This window comes from Syzygium oleosum, unplaced genomic scaffold (assembly GCF_021117445.2).
Source record: "Syzygium oleosum isolate NSW1041296 unplaced genomic scaffold, Sole_v2.1 Sole_v2.11, whole genome shotgun sequence".
Lineage (NCBI taxonomy): Eukaryota > Viridiplantae > Streptophyta > Magnoliopsida > Myrtales > Myrtaceae > Syzygium > Syzygium oleosum.
In genome coordinates, this window is record NW_026607495.1 from 3,673,733 (window position 1) to 3,694,333 (window position 20,601).

Sequence of the window (20,601 nt, forward strand, 5' to 3'; positions counted from 1 at the left end):
GACAAGCAAAAGTCTCAAATCACAATCCAAAAAAATCCGATCCATAGTTCTGATACAAGTTGTTGAAATGTTAAACGCGAAAACGACGGGATCTTACAAATTAAGTTAATGCAAAAATCACTAGAGATATAACGAAGAACAATAAACACACAAGCGATTTATATAGTTCGGTCCGAGTATCGATACCTACATTTACGGAAAGGGCTAGTATTAATAATCTACTATAATCAGAGAATCAGAGTTACAATTCGCTCATACGCTCGAATATATCCCACATTTAGATTATACTCAAATTTCAAGTGGTTACAAATAAACAAACTCAATTGGACGTAAACTCATTACACGAGATAATCACTGCGTTCGAGACTCCTCCGTGTAAATCGACGAGGGCGTCGCGGCGCGTCTCTTCTTTCCTCGCGAGCGTCCTTTCACGAGAGTCGACCGTGCGGCTTCAAGTAGTCTTCCCGGTGCGGGCGTTTTTTTGCTTGTGCGGCTCACCTTCACTGAAGAAGACCCACGCCCTTTTTATTCCTCTTCAAAGCAAACCCTTTTCGTCAGAATAAATACGAATCCTTTAATTGGATCGGGTTACGTAAACGACTCAAACTTAATAGAAAGAAAGAAATAAATAAAATTGGAACGAAAGCGGACGCGTTTTTCGTCCAAGTGCACTTAATTCACAAACGGGTCTCCCATGGGACGACCAATGTGCCCCGACGGCTACTTTATATTGCGTAGAAGACTCGTCAATTGGGACATGGGAGGAAGCCTCCCGCATGACCGGAGTCGTGCAGACTGTCGGTGTCGATCGGCTGAAGGAGCTGTCGCACGATGCGGGGAAGCTGAAGATCTTCCGCTCCAATCCTTTGTGACGGCCATAGCATCGTCGACGCGCTGAGAGGTTGCTCTGGTTTGTTCTACGTGCTCGAGCCGCCTCAGGACCAGCCGAACTACGATGTACGTACGCCCATCGATCTCTTCCTTGCGATTGTCCGTGAATCTGTAGTTCTTTTTAAGTCGATCGTTGGTTAGAGTTTTGAGTTAGTTTGCAGATTCCATCTCTTTTTCCTAATTCCTCGATAACGAGAGAGAGAGAGAGACAGAGAGACAGAGACAGAGTAACTTGTGTTGTGAACACTGGGAGCAGATGCGCATCAGTCATGTCTCGGCACATTAAAGCTTACAAAGCTGGGGTGTAAATAAATTAGGGGCACAGGTACCGAAAGTCCACAGAAAGTCCATCTTGGACAAGAGTTGCCACCGCATGCCCTGCAAATTACTACATATTCGAAGGATGAATTGCTATTGCTTTCGTTAATTAATGAATAATTAAAAACATGGTCATTCGAGATTGCATGTGCGTTAGTTCTCATTCAGGGATAGCCTGAATAAATTCTTGCACTACACTTTACAGTATAGATGTTAAATAGATTGGTCATTGTACATACATAGGTAAATTTAACGCTCGTAAAAGAAATTCATGCCCATGGGACTAAGTACACTGGGTCACTCACCTGAATTACACAATTGTTCCGATTCACCACCTTGATCTACGAATTACTATGCACTTAGAAAAGGATCATAGTGACTGTGAACTACTCTACATCTACCGACTGTGTAGCTCTCCTCTACCGATTGTGTAGCTCTCCTCTACCGTCTGTGTAGCAATGGCTCCCTCAACTTACAAACCCTAACAAAATCCCTACTGGTTTGCTCAATCATCACCATGAATTCGCATGCAGCTTTTGGTGCTTCATTTCTTCTCTCCTCCCTTTTTTCATTTAGGGTTTTGATGTCACTTCCCAAAAAACCCTAGCCGCTACCCTCTTCCCCATTTCTATACTTGCCTTCAAATCAATTATCAAGGTACCAATCTTTCAGAAATGGAAGATGATGATGAGGCCTCAGCTCGATTGGCTCTTCTCTGCAAAAACTAGGTACGTTACTCTCAGATAAAGACATCTCAGGAATTGTATCAACCGAGAAAATAGAGGAATGCCAGTCTATCTTAATGGGTCAGCTATGCCAAAATCCTAGTATCAATTTCCAGGCCTTTCAAACGGCAATGAAATGAGCATGGAAAAATGAAAATGTGGAAATCACACCTCGGGGGCATAATATATTCAGTTTCACCTTCAGGAACGAATTGGAAAAATCTAGGGTGCTAGAGGGAGGCCCTGGGTCTTTTTCAAATCACTTACTGCTACTTCATGATTGTGAACCAAATACTCCTCCCCACTGTTATAAGTTTGAGAAATGTACCTTCTGGATTCGAATACTTGGTTTGCCAATCGGATGGTTTTCCTTGGAAGTAGTAGAATCTCTAGTTAGCTCAGCAGGCCAGGTGAAAGAAGTGAGAATAGATGCTCATGGCCTATAGCTCAAAGAATAGCCAAGGTTAAAGTGGAGTTAAACTTACATCAAGCTCTAATTGTAGGTACTATTGCTACCTTTGAGGGCAAGAAAATTTGGTTGGACTTTAAATATAAAAGGCTTCCCCACTTTTGCTATTCGTGTGGGAAAATAGGTCAATATGCAAATTACTGCGAAGAAATCCCATATGAAGAAAAAAGATTCACAACTGACCTAGGAAGTAGCTTTGGTAGCTGGCTGAGAGCTGAATCCCAGGAGAACAGTCCCTTTTGGAAAGTTTTCTATAGGAAGGAGACACTAGAATATCTTATTGGAGAAATAATTCCTGAAACTCCAATGCATCAAGGCCAAATTACTCCTCAGGAACGTGCTTAATCATCTCGAATGGAAGCTGCTGAAGAGGAAGCTAGACCTGAGAATATGCTATTTGAAGTAGACCAAGAAACTACTCAGGGGAAAAGGAAAAAAGAAACTAGAAAGGAGATTAAGATGATCACTGGCCCTACTCAAAAGCAGATTTCTCCCAAGGTAAAGCTGTCCCTTGGTCCTAATAGTAGTGGCATAAAGATTGGCAAGGGGCCAAAAACCCCTATAGCAAAAAGGCAGAGAAAATTCAGCTCTTTATTGTTGGATGAGTCCCAACTTCTAGAGATTCCAATCCTTGCGACTGAGGAAGCAACAAAATGGGCTTTGGTGGCTAGCCCTAATAAGCCACTGGATAACAAATGAAGATCCTAAGTTGGAACTGTCAAGGTCTGGGCACTCCCTTGACAGTCCAAAATATTAGAGCCATGGTGGTTAAAGAGAAGCTCAACTTAGTTTTCCTAATGGAAACTAAGAATTAGGAAGTAGTAGTAAAACGAGTAAAGAAGCGTCTCAATTTCTAGAATCACTTTGTTGTTAACCCAGAAGGAATTGGAGGAGGGTTAGCTATTTTATGGGAAGATCAAGTAAAGGTTAATATAGGAATGGCTATAGCTGAGTTTCTGGACTTAATATGTGAATTTAGGAAGACAAACAGCAGATGAGGGTTACACTAGTGCATGCCCCTACTGATTATCGAGAGAGGAACTTACTTTGGACCAAGCTTATCCAGAAAAGCTCCCTTAATACCTTGCCTTGGGTCTCTATGGGAGATTTTAATGAAATTCTTAATCACTGGGAGAAGGAAGGGAAGAGAAAAGCTTAATATTATCGTATGTTTGCTTTTAGAGAGTTTTTGAATTCCTGTGCGCTAATGGACATTGAATGCAAGGGATGTACTTTTACTTGGTCAAATAAACAGGAAGGGGACAATTTTGTAAAGAAAAAGTTAGACAGGGTTCTAAGCATTGTAGAATGGAGAGTCCTCTACCCAGAGGCAGTAGCCTATGCTTTTCCAGTAATTGGTTCGGACCACAGCCCACTTCTATTAACCATAACATCATATTTAGTTAAAAAGAACAGAATATTCAGGGTAGAAGATTACTAGTTCGAAGCTGATGATTTTATCCATGTAGTTAATGAAGCTTGGTCCTCAATCCTTGAACAAGTAGCAGACTTTCCAAGAAAACTTCATGTAGTATATGTTAAACTGAAAAGATGGAGCAGAAAAAGATTTGCGAATTGTTCTCGGAGAATTGATGCTTTAAAAAAGGAACTGACAGATATAACCAACTCTACTAGAACTCATTCAAATAGAAACACAGAAGGAACATTGAAACAGGAGATAGAATCTCTATGGAGGCAAGAGGAAATGCATTGGGGAATGCGCTCAAGAATCAAGTGGATGAAATGGGAAGACAAAAATACGAAATTCTTCCATGCAACCACTATATAGTGGAGACTACGGAATATAATTTCTATACTCAAAACAGAAGAGGGGTCTTGGATTCATAATGAAAGGCTCTTACACCAATAAATGACAAATTATTTTAAAAGCCTATATCGTTCAGTGGATAAGAGAAATTTTGTTCCGGTTTTAGACGTCATTTCTACAATGGTACATGAAGTTATGAATGCATCACTAACCGCTGAGGTCACTTTGGAAGAAGTCAAGCATGCTGTTTTCCAACTAAGTCCTCTAAGTGCCCCTGGACCAGATGCTTTTAATGGGAAATTTTTTCAGTTCCACTGGGAGACTCTTCAGTTTGAAGTATTTGCAGCAGTTAAAATTTTTTTCATATCAGGAAAATTGAATCCTGATTTAAATAGAACTCACATTACACTAGTTCCAAAAGTTCCTAACCCCGAAACTCTCAATCAATTCCGTTCCATTAGTTTGTGCAATTTTGCCTACAAAATCATATCCAAGGTAATGGTGAATTGACTCAAACCTTGGTTATCGAATTTAATAGCTCAAGAGCAAAGTGCATTCGTAAGTGGGAGACTTATCCAGGACAATATTATGATAGTGCAGGAAGTGTTGCATCAACTAAGAGTCAAGAAGAGGAGGAAAAAATTTCAAGCGGTCTTGAAACTTGATATGAAAAAGGCGTATGACAGAGCAGAATGGGATTTCTTGGAGGCATGCTTAAGAAAACTTGGCTTTGATGAAAATTGGATTCATTGGGTTATGCAATGTGTATCTTCAGTCTCATTCAGTGTTAAATTTAATTGGAATCCACTCCCTTACTTCCAGCCTTCCAGAGGACTTAGGCAAGGTGATCCATTATCCCCTTATCTCTTTATATTGGTAGCAAATGTTTTATCTCTTATGATGAAGAAAGCAGTAGAGGATGGCAGTATAAATGGTATTAAACTTAACTCCTATTGCCCTACCATATCACATCTTCTTTTTGCGGATGACTCCATCTTCTTTTTGAATGGGAGAATTCAAGAATGCCAATATGTATCAGATGTTCTGCATCAGTATTGTTTTGCTACTGGACAGGAGATAAACCTAAACAAATTAGGAATATTTTTTAGCTCAGGGTGCCCACAGACCTTAAGAGCAAATATGGCTTATGAACTGCGTATCCTTGAACTGGATAAAACAGGAAAATACCTTGGAATTCGGTCGGATTGGGGAGAGTCTAACAAGAATATGTTTGCCTGGATACTTGGTCGAGTTAACAAAAAACTGGAAGGTTGGAAGGAATCTTTAATTTCTAAAGCGGGGAAGGAGATATTTCTAAAAACAGTAGTGCAGGCTTTTTTTCAATATGCAATGTCAATTTTCAAGATTCCTGTTTCGATATGTAAAGCGATTGAAAAGAGAATGACAGCATTTTGGTGGAAAAACAGAGAATCTCACTCTGGAAATCATTGGAAGAGTTGGGAATTCTTGAAACAAAGGAAAGACAATGGAGGCATGAGATTCAAAGATTTACTTTCTGTTAACAAGGCTTTCTTAGGAAAGCAAGCATGGAGATTAATGCATCAATCGTCCTCTTTATGGGGTCAAATTTTAAACGGATTTACTTCCCAAACAAGAGTTTCTGGCATGCTGGGAAAGGGCATAGACCCTCTTGGGGCTGGCGAAGCTTACTATTGGGAAGAGACTCAATCTTAGAATCTTCAATGTCAACAGTGGGAATAGGAGAAGCAATTAGTATTAGAGAGGACAGATGGTTGAAAAGAGGAGTAATTGGAGGGCCATCGAATGAAAATGACCCACAAAAGGTAGTAGAGCTTATAAACAATGAAGAAAATTCCTGGAATGTACCTCTTCTTCGAAATATGTTCAAAGAGGAAACAGTGAAAGAAATTCTCGCTATTCCTCTATGCACTCACTCCATTCATGACAAACTGGTGTTTACATATTCATCAACAGGAAATTACTCAGTAAAAAGTGGCTACAACTACATAAGACTTACTGAGAATATCCGAAAAGCTCCAAAGGCCTCCTCATCTTTCTCGGCTCCTCGAGCTTTGTGGAATAAGATCTGGAAAATAGAAACCATCCCTAAAATTAGGTTCTTTCTATGGAATGCATGTCAGAATAGTCTACCCACAATGGAGAACTTACACAAGCGAAAAATAGTACCATATCCATTATGCTCACTGTGTAAAGACCAAGTGGAATCCACAGAGCATCTCCTTCTTCTTTGTCCCTGGACAAGAGGAATATGGGCTCAACCATCCCTAAACATTCAGGTATCTTCCCAAGGGTTAAGCAGAATAGAGACATGGCTAATGCAATTCCTTAAAAGTACAGGAAACCTACCTTCTTTGGAACTTGTTGCAATCATCTTCTGGTTTATTTGGACTTATCGCAACACATTTATCTTTCGAAAGAAACTCCCAGACCCAATTCAAGCACTACAAGGAGCTCTAACTTCTCTCAGCAATTACAGGAGATGGAATTCAAAGCAAAAATCGGACCTTGACACACCCACCTCTTCTGAGATCTGGAAACCCCCAAAGGGCAGATCTTTAAAGGTCAATATTGATGGATCCTTCGTCAAAAGCTCCATGGAAGGCGTAATCGCTTGCATCGTTCGAAACTCAAAGGAGACACTTGTCGATGGCTTTGCAAAACAAATCCATGTCTCCTCAGCCTCTCAAGCAGAATTTGTGGCTCTCTTGGAAACCCTAAAGTTCTTCCCTCGAAGACATTATCCCCTTGAGTTAGAGTCAGACAATCTGACTTTGGTTAAAGCTATGGAAAACTCAGACCTTATTCCATGGGATGCACATGCAATTATCTCCCAATGCCTTGATCTGTCCTCCAGCTTCTCACAGTTGCGTATCACCCATTGCCATCGTGAAGCCAACTCCATTGCAAACTGGGCTGCAAAAGCTCAGTGCCATAAAACTCTGTCGACGGACTGGATTTCTTCCCCTCCCCAAATATTGTTGGATTTACTTTGTAAGGAAGCCCAGTTTATGGGCTCTGCGTTTTCAAATCAAATAGAAGTTAATCAGTTTACGACAAAAAAAAAACTACTCTACAATGAATTAATTATATGTTCCCAAGAGCAGCGTATTTGAAACTTGCACACGTGTATTTATTTATTCAAATGCTATTTCCAAAGTAACCAACACAGTAACTATTGAAATGCACGTGTGAGTTATATTAGAAAGTCTCACATCAGAGAATTGATGTGATGTAGAGCAGTTAATATATCCTAGTTGGTCCATAACTCATTGGCTTAAGTTTTTAAGTGAATATGAGTCACGCTTGATATGTTAACATGCTCGGACTCTCCTTTTTAGAGAGGATACACTTGAATTAAAGGGTAGCAAATCTAATACTGAGCTCACATATGAGAGGAGGCTATTGAAATGCACGTATGAAGGTGTTGACGAGTTCGGATTTAAACTCCCTTTTAGAGATCTCTTCAAGTAAAGGTTTTAAGCTTTTACTGTGTGCTCACAACAGTAACATTGTGTCGTCCTTTTTTGAGCCGAACAAACTAGTTCACATCCTTTTAACTCGATTGACGTTGCAAATATTTCCATTGGCATCTAGAACGGACTACTCGTACAAATTGTCCGCCAAGAGCCCGTGAAGAAGAAGGTACAAAAAGATGTGAACCATGGAATAGGTTGAGGGTATTATGGGAATTGACTGAAATGGCCTGCTAGTAGGGGTGAGCATCGGTCCTGGACCGACCCTGGATCGACCCTGGACTGGCCCAACCCTGTCGGTCCTGGTCCGGTTCCCAGGAGGATTGGGTCGGTCCTTGGTCCTGGGATCCCTGGACCAGCACTGTGTGGGTTGGTCCTCGGTCCAGGTAGTTTAGGGTCGGTCCAACCCGGACCAACCCGGACTATATATATTATATATAATATATCTAAAATATATTATATATATTATATATTTAATATATTATTTATAATTTTTTTTATGTAGCAAAAAATAAAAGCGGGAAACAGCTCTCACAGACTCAGGGTGCGCATGGAATGCATTCCGGAACAGAATGGCGTTTGTTAAAAAATTTCCAGAATGCATTCTGGAGCAATTTTTGCATTCTGGAATAAAAATGCGTTTGTTAAAAATACTTGATTCCAAAATGCATTCTTGATTTCGGAATGCATTTTTTATTCCGGAATGAGCTTTTGGCAAGAAAAATAGAAGCTACTTTTTGTAGCTTCTTGATTCCGGAATGCATTCTCCCTATTTTCTCATAATTTTTTTTTTTAGAAAATACATAAAAATTGAAAAATTCTAGAAAAAATCATAAAAATTTCCAGAAAATAAAAAAAGTCAGATTTCGGGAAAATATGAAATTTGGTGAATTTTTTTTAAAAAAATAAAAAAAATCAAAAATTTCAAAACTTCACATAATAGTTTAAAATACCCATGGCCACCCACTTTGAGTGAAATTTAAATTTTTTGAGGTGCCCAAAAAAAAGAAAAATAATAATAAAATAAAAATTTTCAAAACTTCACAAAATGGCTTAAAATACCTATGGCCACCCACTTTGAGTGAAATTTAAATTTTTTAAGGTGCCCAAAAAATAATAAAAATAATAAAAAATTTCAAAACTTCACATAATAACTTAGAATACCTGTGGCTACCCACTTTAAGTGAAATTTAAAATTTTTGAAGGGCCCAAAAAAATAAAAAATAATAAAATAATAAAAAATTCAAAACTTCACAAAATGGCTTAGAATACCTGTGGCCACCCACTTTGAGTGAAATTTAAATTTTTTTAGGTGCCCAAAAAAAATTTTAAAAATAAAAAATTTCAAAACTTTACAGAATGGCTTATAATACCTGTAGCCACCCACTTTGAATAAAATTTAAATTTTTTTAGGTACAAAAAAAAAAATCAACAAATCAAAACAGATTTCTGTTCTAGAAATCAATTTCTAGAGCAGAATTAGTCATATTTTACTAAACAGATTTCTCCTCCGGAAATCAATTTCTGGCAAGAATTCCAGAAATCAATTTCTAGCAAGAATTTGATTTCTGGAGCAGAATGGTTACCATTCGCACCCTCACACGTCCAAAACGGTGTTAGTCAATAGTCACGGCGTCAACCACTGGTACTCGATCCTCCTTTGGTACTAAGTCTACTGACAACATCGTCTCTTTACTTTAGTCTTCCTTGTATAGTGACAGTATCTCTTTAGTCTTCACTCTTCAGAGTTCAAACTCTTCGCATTGCCAAAATCGAAGCAAAAAAAAAGTTCTTACTCGCCCCGGCCCGCGCTCGCCTCTGGCTGCTCGCCGCTCGCTGCTCGTTGCTCGAGCAGGTGAGTCTTGACTATGCCAAAATCGGAGAAAAAACTTCCTACTCGCCCCGTTCGACGCTCGCGCCACTCACCGCGCGCGCCGCGCCCCGCTCGCCGCTCGTCGCTTGAGCGGGTGAGTCTTGACTTTGCCAAAATCAGAGAAAAAAACTTCCCACTTGCCCCGTTCGATGCTCGCCTCTGGCCGCTCGACGCTTGCACCGCTCGCTGCTCGACGCTCGGCCTGCTTGCCGCTCACCGCTCACCGCACTCGCCGCTCGAGCGAGTGAGTCTTGACTCAAAGGGTGAGTCTAGAGTACAAAAAATGAAACAAAAAAATTATCGGTTGGTCCCGGGTTGACCCTGGAACCGGATCGAACCCATTGGGTTGGTCCGGTCCTCGGTCCCAGGCTCAATAGGGTTGGTCCTCGGTCTAAAAAATTGAGGACCAACACTGTACGGGTTGGTCCTAGGGTTAGGGGGTGGACCGGCCCAACCCGGACCATGCTCACCCCTACCCGCCAGTTCTTTACCTTTTCCTAATTTTGGGGTTGAACGATATCGGTGGGCTCAATCGATTTCTTTTCCATACACCAATCTTTCCTTTAATTTTTTTCTTGACGCCTACAAGCAAGCTAGGCAGACATAATGGCAGATATACATCAATTTGTGGGACCCATTTTGACGAGTTGACTATGATTGTAAAAAATACGAAAGTTAATATCACGAAAAATCACAAATTTAAACACTTTTGATAAATTTATTCAAAACTAATTTTTTTATCATAAAAAATCTCAAACTGGTATAACTGTGACAATTTTATCCTATGTTAGTTTTTTTTTGTAAGGATTTTATCCTCTATTAGTTTCCGTCAAATTTTACTATTAAATTTGCTGACATGGTATGGTGACATGGCAAGTCCACGTTAAATTCCATATAGTTAATATCTCGAAAAATGCCAAACTAATACGGTCAAAAAAATTTGACAAAAGCTAACAGAGGCTAAAATTGTCACATGTGTACAAGTTTAGGGTTTTTGGTGGTCAAAAAAATAGTTTGGGATAAGTTTGTTATAGGTATACCAATTTGTTAGGATTTTCATGGTCAAAAAATTAATTTGGGGTAAATTTATCACATGCATATCAGTTTGAAATTTTTCGTTGTATTAACCCAAATTACAATTATTTGAGTATGTGACATCACCTCGCTTTGCTTTCAACGACATCATTGCCACTTACTATCAAGAAGAAATTCATTTGCAACGAATTTGATGTGGATTTTTTTTTTGCCATGTTAGAAGAAACTCCCCCTAGCTTTCAATCATATCTATGATTGGTGAGTTACAAGTATGAATATAACATATATCCAATTTTGGTTAAGTTCCTATGAGTAATTTTCATAATTTATAACCCGCCAATCAAATGTATGATTGAAAAATCCTGCCGGGGTTCGAGGAAAAGACTGTCTTCTTTGTTTCATTTTACATAAATGGACTTCATGCTTATTTAGGCATACTATATAATATGTGTAAGGTCACAATCAAAGTTTGATGTTCATCTTCAGAAATTCAAAAACACTTTAACATCAACCTTTCCTCACAACAAAAACCGACAAAAAGCTCGTAATTGTACACCCAATATGGCATAGTGCAAACGGATCCTAACCTTCGGTTTTACAACGTGGGCAACATCACCATGGACCAAGACCAGTTCAATTCGATATGGAGGAACTTGACGCAGAGGCTAGCGCTCGATGCCGCGAACAGCTCTTCGAAGCTCAAGTTTGCGACGGGGCAGACCGAGTTGCCAGACAACCAGACCATCTACTCGTTTACGCAGTGTAGTCTCGACTTGTCAGCAAACGAATGCGCGAGTTGCTTGTCTGAAGCCATTGATGATTATGATAAATGTTGCCGCGGAAAACATGGCGGCGTGTTTATAAGCCGAGCTGTATTTTCCGATGGGATTTGTACCCGTTTTTGGAGTCGAACCCCAGTCGGCCACCGTCGTCTCTGCCACCTCCAGCTGCTCCGCCAGCTCCCGATAGAAATATCGGCCAAGGTACGTTCCGTTAAGGCTCGTGGAAAAAGTAACATTATGACCGAGACTATTAAGCATTTTAAATTTTAGTTCTTGAAATTGCACTTTAGATTTCATACTTACTAATTTTTTAGTTAATTATATTAAAGAAAGCCTAATTTGCTCCAGATTTTTTAATTTTAACCCAAACTCTGAAATTTATTATAGAAATGTCTAAACTTCGTCCTTGGTTCAAATATGGCATGTGTCAATTTCTCAACAGTGGGCGTGAGAGAAAATATCGCATCCACCCGGTGTACCGCGCTCTTAGTACGACATGTGTACTCCACTAAATGTGGGAAGAAAAAGTTAAAATTGGAAAAAAAGTCCACAAATATATAGTAGTAATCCAAGTTTTTGGAATAAGACATTACAAGTATTATAACTTTTGTATGGCACTAATTTGAGTGCCATAACTTTATTTTTGATTACTTAAATGACATAACTTCTAAAAAACGTTTACTTAACTATTATAACTTTCAATCGATCGCTTAAGTGGCAAAATTTTTTAAAAAAGTTCACTCAAGTACCAGAAATCCAACATGGCATAACACTTCGGATGAAAGTTTTTAAAAAAGTTATGGCACTGAAGTGATCGATTAAAAAGTTATTAACACTTAAGTGATCGAAAAAAAAAGTTATGGCATTTGTGGTGCCCTTTTCCCCAAGTTTTTCACCCGACTAATGGAATAATTAAGGACACTTCAAGTGCCAGTCATAACTTTTTTTTGACTACTTGAGTGCCATAACTTCTAAAAACCGTTCACTTGACTATAATAATTTTCAATTCATCACTTGAGTTTCATAACTTTTTAAAAACGTTCATCTAAGTGTCGGAAATCCAACTTGACATATGACTTATGGTGGACATTTTTAGAAAGTAATGGCACTTAAGAAATCGATTGAAAAGTTATACGACACTCAAAGGATCGAAAACAAAAGTTATTTCATTCAAGTGAGCACAGATATGACACTCAAGTGATCGAAAAAAAAGTTATGATTGCCATACGAAAGTTATGACATTTGTGATATTATTTTTCCCCCCAACCAGTAGCAGGTGAGTTTAATGCATTTATAATAACGAAAATTAACAGTAATTAAGATTGTAAGAACAATTGATCATTCGTAAAATGTGAAAAATAATTGGTAATTTCATAAAAAATGTCAATAAGTTACTAACAAGTCAATGAAAGATCTAGTGATTGACAATTTATTTTTGTACCAACACTTTTTTTATACTTACAACTCTTTTAGAAATTTACCAGCATGGAGGAAAAATTCTTTTTTATGCAGAATAATAGAATCATCCTACTTTATGTGCTAATTCATGCAATTTGTGCATTGCAAGGGTAGAGGTATGAGAACCCAAATGAAATTTTAAGTACGAGTTTCAAAAGTACATGGAAACCTTCTTCAATTTAATTAGATTTTGTTAAAGAATGCCTTCAAGGAACTTGTTAACAAGCCATTTAAGGCAAGTTTGAAGTTTTCCATAAACTATTTTTGTTCTTTTACTCGTAATCAACGCTTTGGAGATTGTAATGATTCCCATAGGCATCCTGGCAGTTCACTCTTTTAGGATTGCAATTGACTGATGATTTTAGATATGCTGAGAAAAACAATTATCTGATCTGGTACCTTGGCTGCAATCATCGTTGCGGCCGCCGTTTTTGTTGTGCTTCTCTTCATCAGTTGTTGTTGCCTTCGGACGCCCCACCCCGCGCCTCGTCTCCCCCACCCCCCACCCGCCCCCCCCCCCCCCCCTCCCCAAAAAAAAAGAAAAGAAAAAGCAAAAGATTGGAACTTTTAATCGAGAAAATAAAGATTGTGAAGGTATGACCTTAAGACATGGAAAAACAAGTACAAGTCTAAGCGGCTTTGTTGTTTCACTCATGAAGGTGTAAGCAAGATCGCATCCTTGAAGTCCTTGCAATTCGATTGGGATATTTTACTTGCAGCGACGGACAACTTTTCTCAAGAAATCAAACTTGGCAAAGGTGGATTCGGGGAGGTGTATCAGGTACATTAGTGATTGTAAACGGCATAAAATACTTTCAGAAGTCGCTTGATGCTCGGTTTGGTCTTACTTATGTACACTGACAACTTAACCATTATGGAATCAATCTCATGTCATGAAGTTTCAGCTCACTTAAATCGAAATGGACGTTAAATGGGCTATATCATCCTCTTTTTCTGAAGAAGTCTAAAGTTTCTAATTTCGTCTCTCTAGCCACGAGAATGACTTGTGTGTGGATGTTAAAGAAGCATAACAACATAGCGAACAATTTAAAATCTTTGGTGACCCAGTTGAAATCAAAATATGGTTCAATAGATAACGTTGCATATTGTTTAAAAGTTCAGAAAATCATTATCCTAAAATCAAGAATTCATGAGATCTTGTCACCTTTCACTAATTTTTCAGGGTAGGCTTCCCAATGGACAAGAAATAGCTATGAAGAAGCTTTCTCAAAGCTCAGGGCAAGGTGTCGAAGAATTTAAGAACGAGATTGTGTTGGTGGCGAAGCTTCAACACCGAAATCTAGTGAGATTGCTCGGATTTTGCTTGGAAGGAGGGGAAAAGCTACTCGTATATGAGTTTGTGCCCAACAAAAGTCTCGACTACTTTGTGTTCGGTTTGTTCCACTTCACTTGCTTTAAGTTCGTCTCTTAGGTTAATGTATGAGTGAATAATCATATGCTCGTTTATTGGATCGTATATAACATTTTGAATCGAAGTACTAGGCTTCCTAGATGATACTTACTCTCGTTCACATCCTTAAATTGCTTAATAGACCCTGAGAAAAGCAAACAATTGCACTGGCCAAGACGTTACAAGATAATATCGAGCATCGCTCGAGGAATGCTCTATCTTCATGAAGATTCTCGGCTTCAAGTCATTCACCGAGATCTAAAGGCTAGCAACGTCTTGCTGGACAACGATATGAACCCAAAGATTTCGGATTTTGGCATGGCGAGGATTTTTGGAGTTGATCAAACTAACGCAAGCACTAGAAGAATCGTAGGAACCTAGTAAGTTTTGCATTCTTCGAAGTTCACCGTTAGGTAGCTTCTTGTTAAGAATTGAAAAGGGATTAGTACAGATAAAGTTACTTTAACTGTATGGCTTTGGTGGTGGTTTTCAGAGGTTTCATGTCCCCGAAATATGCGATGCACGGGCAATTCTCTCAAAAGTCTGATGTTTACAGCTTTGGCATCCTCCTCCTCGAGATCATACGCAGCAAGAGGAATAACTACTACTACCAATCTGATGGAGGCGAGGATCTTGCGAGCTATGTAAGTTTTTTATATGATTTGATTGTTCTTTTGGCTCTCAATAAACAAAATCGTTCCATGGTTCACTTGTTGTGTACAATTGACATGCTCTAGGTTTGGAAACATTGGAGAGACAATGCGCCTTTGGAAATATTGGATCCGGCATTGGAATCTTATTCTAAAAGCGAAGTGCTCAGATGCATACATATCGGCTTATTATGTGTTCAGGAAGATCCGGCTAATAGACCGACCACGGCGAACATTGTTCTCGCACTAAGCAGCCAAACTCTTAGTCTGCCGTTGCCACAAGGACCGGTCTTTTTCTTCTGAAGCCAAACAGAACTGCCGATTAACATCATAGGGAAAGCCCAGGGGCATGATCAACTTACAAGAGGATCCATGCCTCCATCGATCAACGGAGTGACGATTACAGAAGTCTATCCTCGATGAAGCACAGGGACATCTGTTCATGGCATGATTTCATTTGCTTCTCAAGGATATTTCGCGTATGTTGTGTCCAGAAGTACTATTTAGTTTTACATGAATTGTTTGATGAGTGTGCTTGTAGTCGCTAATAAACTGGTAGTAATGTGGTGGTTTCTTTTTTGCTTTGTAATAAAGCAGCTAGCTATTTCTAATTGGATTGACTTTTAATTTATACTTCTAATTGCTTTGTAAATGATATCTAGTATTGGTTTGGAATACAGGACCTGATAAGAACCAAGGAACATTAAAAGTCTAAAAGGTTGAGAGCTTGCGCAACGATACGTGTTTCAAGAGCATAAAGAAATCTATAGTAAGTACTTGCATGTACAAATTGACAATTTACATGCGGTCAAAGGGAGCAAAAACGAAATCTACGTTCATTACTCCCCAACATGCTAATACTTGTAAAGACAGTAGCTCAGTTTATTTCACAGAAAATAAATAATTTGAAAAACATTTTCCTAAAACCAATTGCTCGTATCGTTTGAAATAATTAGTTAATGAAAAATAATTTCATTATCATCAATAATTTATATCTAAACATTTTTATGAACTATAAAACTATCTTTTGTTCATTTATTCTTGTATACGATACAAAAATAAAAATAAAAAAATTCAAAAAAATTCAGAAAAATATGAAAATATTATTAAAGTTATCCACGTCAACACTGGTGACCGGCCGCCGGCCGGTCGGCGCCCACATCAGCAAAATCCGGCCAAAATTGACCGAAAGGACTGAATTGGCACAAAGACAAAAGGTTTAGGACTGAATTGGCACAAATGCAAACGGTTTAGGACTCAATTGGCACCAAAAAAATGTTTAAGACTAAATTGGCACAAATACAAAAGGTTTAGCACTGAATTGACACCAAAAAAACGGTTTAGGACTAAAATGGCACCAGTGCAAAAGGTTTAGGATTTTTTTGGCACTTTTCCCGATCGTTAGTTCACAATCCTTTTGTTTTTCTCAGCTGGTATTTCATCTTCAACCACCGCGTCCTCACTTTTAGACCATATGTTGCCTAGCCTTTTACATGGGGCAGCCAAGTGAGCCTCGCCATCATAATCCCCTTCCATACTTTCCACCGTTCTTATAATGCAAGGCTAAGACTAAACTGATTGTGGACACTCTATAACTCTGACTTACTGAGCTCTAATTGTTACCTCTTTGTTATGCAGGAACCAAGGCCAGTCGCTCCTTTTTCCCAGGACAGGAAAGGGCCGTGCCTGGTGTTAAAGCTACAACCCCACAGGCAGGCCGAGAAGAGTAATGCGTGCTCCCCCTGCAGCCTCTCAAGCAGACATCCTTCCAATCGAACACAACTTCAGCTACCGGGTGGCTTGGAGAAAAAGTTTACTGGAATGTCGGTTTTGGGGAAAACCTATCACCAAGGGGATAGGAGAGAAAACTCTTCAGGAGAAGAGAGAGCTGTGAGGATAGGAAGCGTTCGTCAACTGACCCACCAGACTACACATTTCTTCACTTTCAAAACTAGTTGGCTTTTCGGTGTTTGTTAAAACTCTATACCTTTAAGTGCTCCATCTCTGTTAGGCTTTCTCTGGGGTGTGTTGGGACGTGGTTCATACTTCCTAGCGACTAGACAGCACAGGGGTCCGAAAAAGGAAAGTTTCCTAATTGGTGTAGGTTTCCTCTTTTGAATCAAATTATTGCTATATATATATATATATATATATATATTGTCACGCCCCGAACCCCATCGAGCACGCGACACACTGCTTTGGTCGAATAACACGACGTCCCAGGATATCGCCGACCCAATTAAACTTATCAGAGATTTGTATCAATCAGCGAAAGCCACAAATACCCGGACAACAACAACTGGGGTAAAAAGGGGAGATAAACACATCCATTACCGATTCAAACTTATATGATATCCACAATTTACAAAACCACTATATATACAAGCACACCGAACTTCTACACTATATACCACCGATGTCAAAAAGGATCGATAGCCTGGGTACCCTATCACCAAAAATGGTACACTTCAAAAAGCCTACTCCCAACCCCTATACTAGCCCCTACGTCCACGAGACGGCGTCCACTCTGAGTTCGACTCCTCGGCACTCGAATCTGAATCCCCCTGAACCGTCTTCTCCTCTGAGGACTCCGGCTCGGCCTCGATCTCAATCGGGTTATTTATATCACCCGACTCCGCTGGAACCTCGACCCGTTCCTCCTCCTCTGGCTCCTCGTCTGACTCGTCCTCTGGCACAAACTCGGGATCGTACATGGGCTCATACTCTGGCTCGTACTCGGGTGCGTCCTCCGGTTCTTCTTCAGGCTCATCTTCTGGGGCTTCTTCAGGTTCTGCCTCAGGTTCTTCTTCTTCTGGTTCTTCCTCTGGTATGACCTCGAGATCCACGTCCATCGGATCATACCCCGCCTGGGATTCTTCCGGCTCCGGTTCATGCTCGGCCCCAGAAGGCTCATGTGCTGCAGGCGCAGGCTGAAGTCCGGACTGCGCTAGACTAGTCTCCAAACTAGTCATCTCGCCATCAGGAAGGGGAATAGATGATGGATCCCAATCCCCAACTCCATCAAAGGGGACGTCGAAGCCACGGACGGGGCCAAACTCATCCACCCCATCTCTGAACATCCAGGCAGTGTACGTGTGGGCTTACCAGAGGGGTAGTCCTATATCTACCCAAACTACCGTGGTATGCTTAACCCAGGTCATGTTATCATCTATAGGGTACTCTATAAAATTGTGGTCGGTGTGCATCGGTCCTCCAAAACGCTCAGGTTGCGGCGGTAGGAGATTCATGGCTCCGACCGGGGTTTTGAAATTGTTGGTTGAAACAACCATGAGATCACATCTCAATAAGTACACACCCTAAACCCCACCTAGGCTATCACGTACCTCCAAACAATCACAAATACAACCACACTTAGCCATCACATAGTAGGCACACAATTCATACTCACCTGGGCCTTTCCTATGTGCAACCTACACGTTAGCCATAATAGTACAATTTCCAACCACATACACATTCTAATTACATTTCATGCATTCGTTCCTGCCTCATCACATTCTTTTCACCCAACTCGCCAGCGACCCGCGTAATGGTACCGCCTTAGGCTCATTGTGACTAACTCATACTTTCCACTCATCTCGCCAGTGACCCGCGTAATGGTACCACCTCAGGTTCACTGTGACCAACTCATAATCACAACACTTCGGGGCCCGCGTAGTGGTACCGTCTCAGGCCGTGTATCTTGCCCACGTAATGGTACCGCCTCAGGCTCAACACCCACCACCTATGACACAACCCGCGTAATGGTACCGCCTTAGGTTGGCCGTCCTCTGGTAATACCGGGCATCGTCCCATGTAGTCGTATCGCCTCAGGACGGATCATTTCCCCGCGTAATGGTACCGCCTCAGGGATTTTTATCACCACACATACAACATCACCACACGATTCCTCACTCAATCACTTGCTCGACACCGACATGCCAATGTACTAGCTAATCACACTTGGCCCGTGCACGCACCAAACCATACATGTTTCTCATGCTTAATAAACACTCAAACATGGCCAATTCACAAACCATTCAATTCAGCCCTTGCGTGCACATAACGGTTCACATTAAAATCAATCAATTCACCACTCAACAAACATACAAGGCCACCAACGGGTCCACAATCACAGCCACATTCATAGGCGCAAATTCAACATTTCCATGCTCAATTCAAGCCATATCAAGCCCTACCAACCAGCCACATCACAACACGTCAAACCAACATAATTTGCCCTTAAATCGAACCATATGCTCGTCAATACGAGTCCCAATTTCCAGCATTCACTCCAGCATCAATTCAGTCCCGAAACTTCACAAATTCACCCACAACTCAACCAATTCAAGTCCCCCAAATCAGTCCATTAAATTAACCCCTAAACAGCCCCTAAATAACCCCTAAACGGCCTTTAATTAACCCGATTTAACCCCTAATCGCGTCTATCGATACCCGACATCCTAAATAGGGTTTAGGGGGCGACTTAAACGAACTCTAGGCTAGCTCGGCTAGAGTAGAAAGGGGGACGGCAGCCGGTGGCCTCACGGCGGCGTACGGAGAGCGGCAAGCGGCTCGGTGGCGGTGTACGGCGAGCGGCGGTGGCTGGCGGTCTGCTGGCTTCCCACAGCTGAACAGGACAGCTGGGGGAGGGCTGGCTGGTGGTGTTCGGTGAGGCAGAACATGAGAGAGAGATGGTGAGGCGTGGTGGTGGCGCGGTCGCGGGTCCAAGGGCGGACGGCGGCGATCCGGTTCGACTGGGAAGCGGCGGTGACGGCTGCCTAGGTGGTTGGCCACGGTCACGGCGGGGTGAGGGAGGCTCGGCCGGGAGGGAGAGGGAGAGAGAATGCCAAGAGGGAGAGAGAGAAAGTGAAGAGAGAGAAAGAAATTTGGCTTAAATAATTCAAGGTCAATAATTGCGGTGCCAAATGACCATCATGCCCCTCTCTCACGATCCAAATCAATGGCCTAGATTCGATCTTATCTTGAGATCAACGGTCCGGATCGAATCTTTTCCAAAATATCCAAGGGCAATTTGGGGATTTCACAAAAAGTCCAAGGGTAAAATTGTCCAAAAATCTCTATTTCTAAGGCTAGGGCGAAATGACCAAAATGCCCTTCCCCAAATACACTTTGCCTTAACAAACCTTCGGGGGTAAAATGGTCATTTTCCATTTCTCGCCAAAATTCAATTTTTCTGAACGATTCGGGCAAATCCGAGGTTACCCAAGCAAATGACAACATCGTCCAAATGCCCTGTCGTGACTTTCTAAATTTCCAATGCCCAACTCGGTCTCTAATTTAATGACTAAATTTTACATAACGCAACTTGAGCAAATCTCAAACTAACGGGTGGCTTTTGGGGAAATTCGCACATTTGACCCGTGGCCGATACTGAATCATGCCACGTACAAGTTTACTCGAGTCGAGACGACTTCGGTTATCACTTAATTGCAAGGATCGACCGCTAGTTTCGATGGGCACGATCGTTTGGTATAGGTTCGGGGCCATTCGTCGATTCATTTCGTGGTCAAGCGGAATTACCTGCGATCCACTAATATGACAGTGGCGAACTGATCCCTGACTATCCTTGGATCGGTCTTCATTGGCTCAAAATGTCCCTTCGACAATTTTCATGGTTGAAAGTTGATTCACGATCGAGTTCTTTGGTCGTGCGAATTTAAATTCCTAATTAGCCTTTCCTTAACGGTTAGTATTCCCGAAGTGATCAATTCCGGCCGAGATCTA

The 20,601-nt window shown here is 40.9% G+C and overlaps 1 protein-coding gene and 1 long non-coding RNA gene across 2 annotated transcripts in view; one reads left to right on the plus strand and one right to left on the minus strand.

Annotated features, from left to right (window-relative positions):
* LOC115673777 (cysteine-rich receptor-like protein kinase 18) overlaps positions 1–15,487 on the plus strand; it is an 87,751-nt gene extending 72,264 nt beyond the window's left edge. Inside the window, exons 3-7 of the mRNA XM_056316014.1 lie at positions 13,455–13,576; positions 13,979–14,189; positions 14,349–14,586; positions 14,700–14,850; positions 14,944–15,487. Coding sequence (XP_056171989.1) covers positions 13,455–13,576; positions 13,979–14,189; positions 14,349–14,586; position 14,700 — 572 coding nt within the window. The 3' untranslated portion in view covers positions 14,701–14,850; positions 14,944–15,487. The remainder of the gene's footprint in view (positions 1–13,454; positions 13,577–13,978; positions 14,190–14,348; positions 14,587–14,699; positions 14,851–14,943) is intronic.
* Positions 1,233–7,062, minus strand: LOC115673786 (uncharacterized). The gene is made up of 5 exons (XR_008817544.1): positions 6,521–7,062; positions 6,341–6,407; positions 6,171–6,239; positions 2,263–2,374; positions 1,233–1,924 (listed from the first exon to the last, which is right to left on the minus strand). It is a non-coding gene; the product is annotated as an uncharacterized LOC115673786 (long non-coding RNA).
* Positions 15,488–20,601: the final 5,114 nt, after the last annotated feature.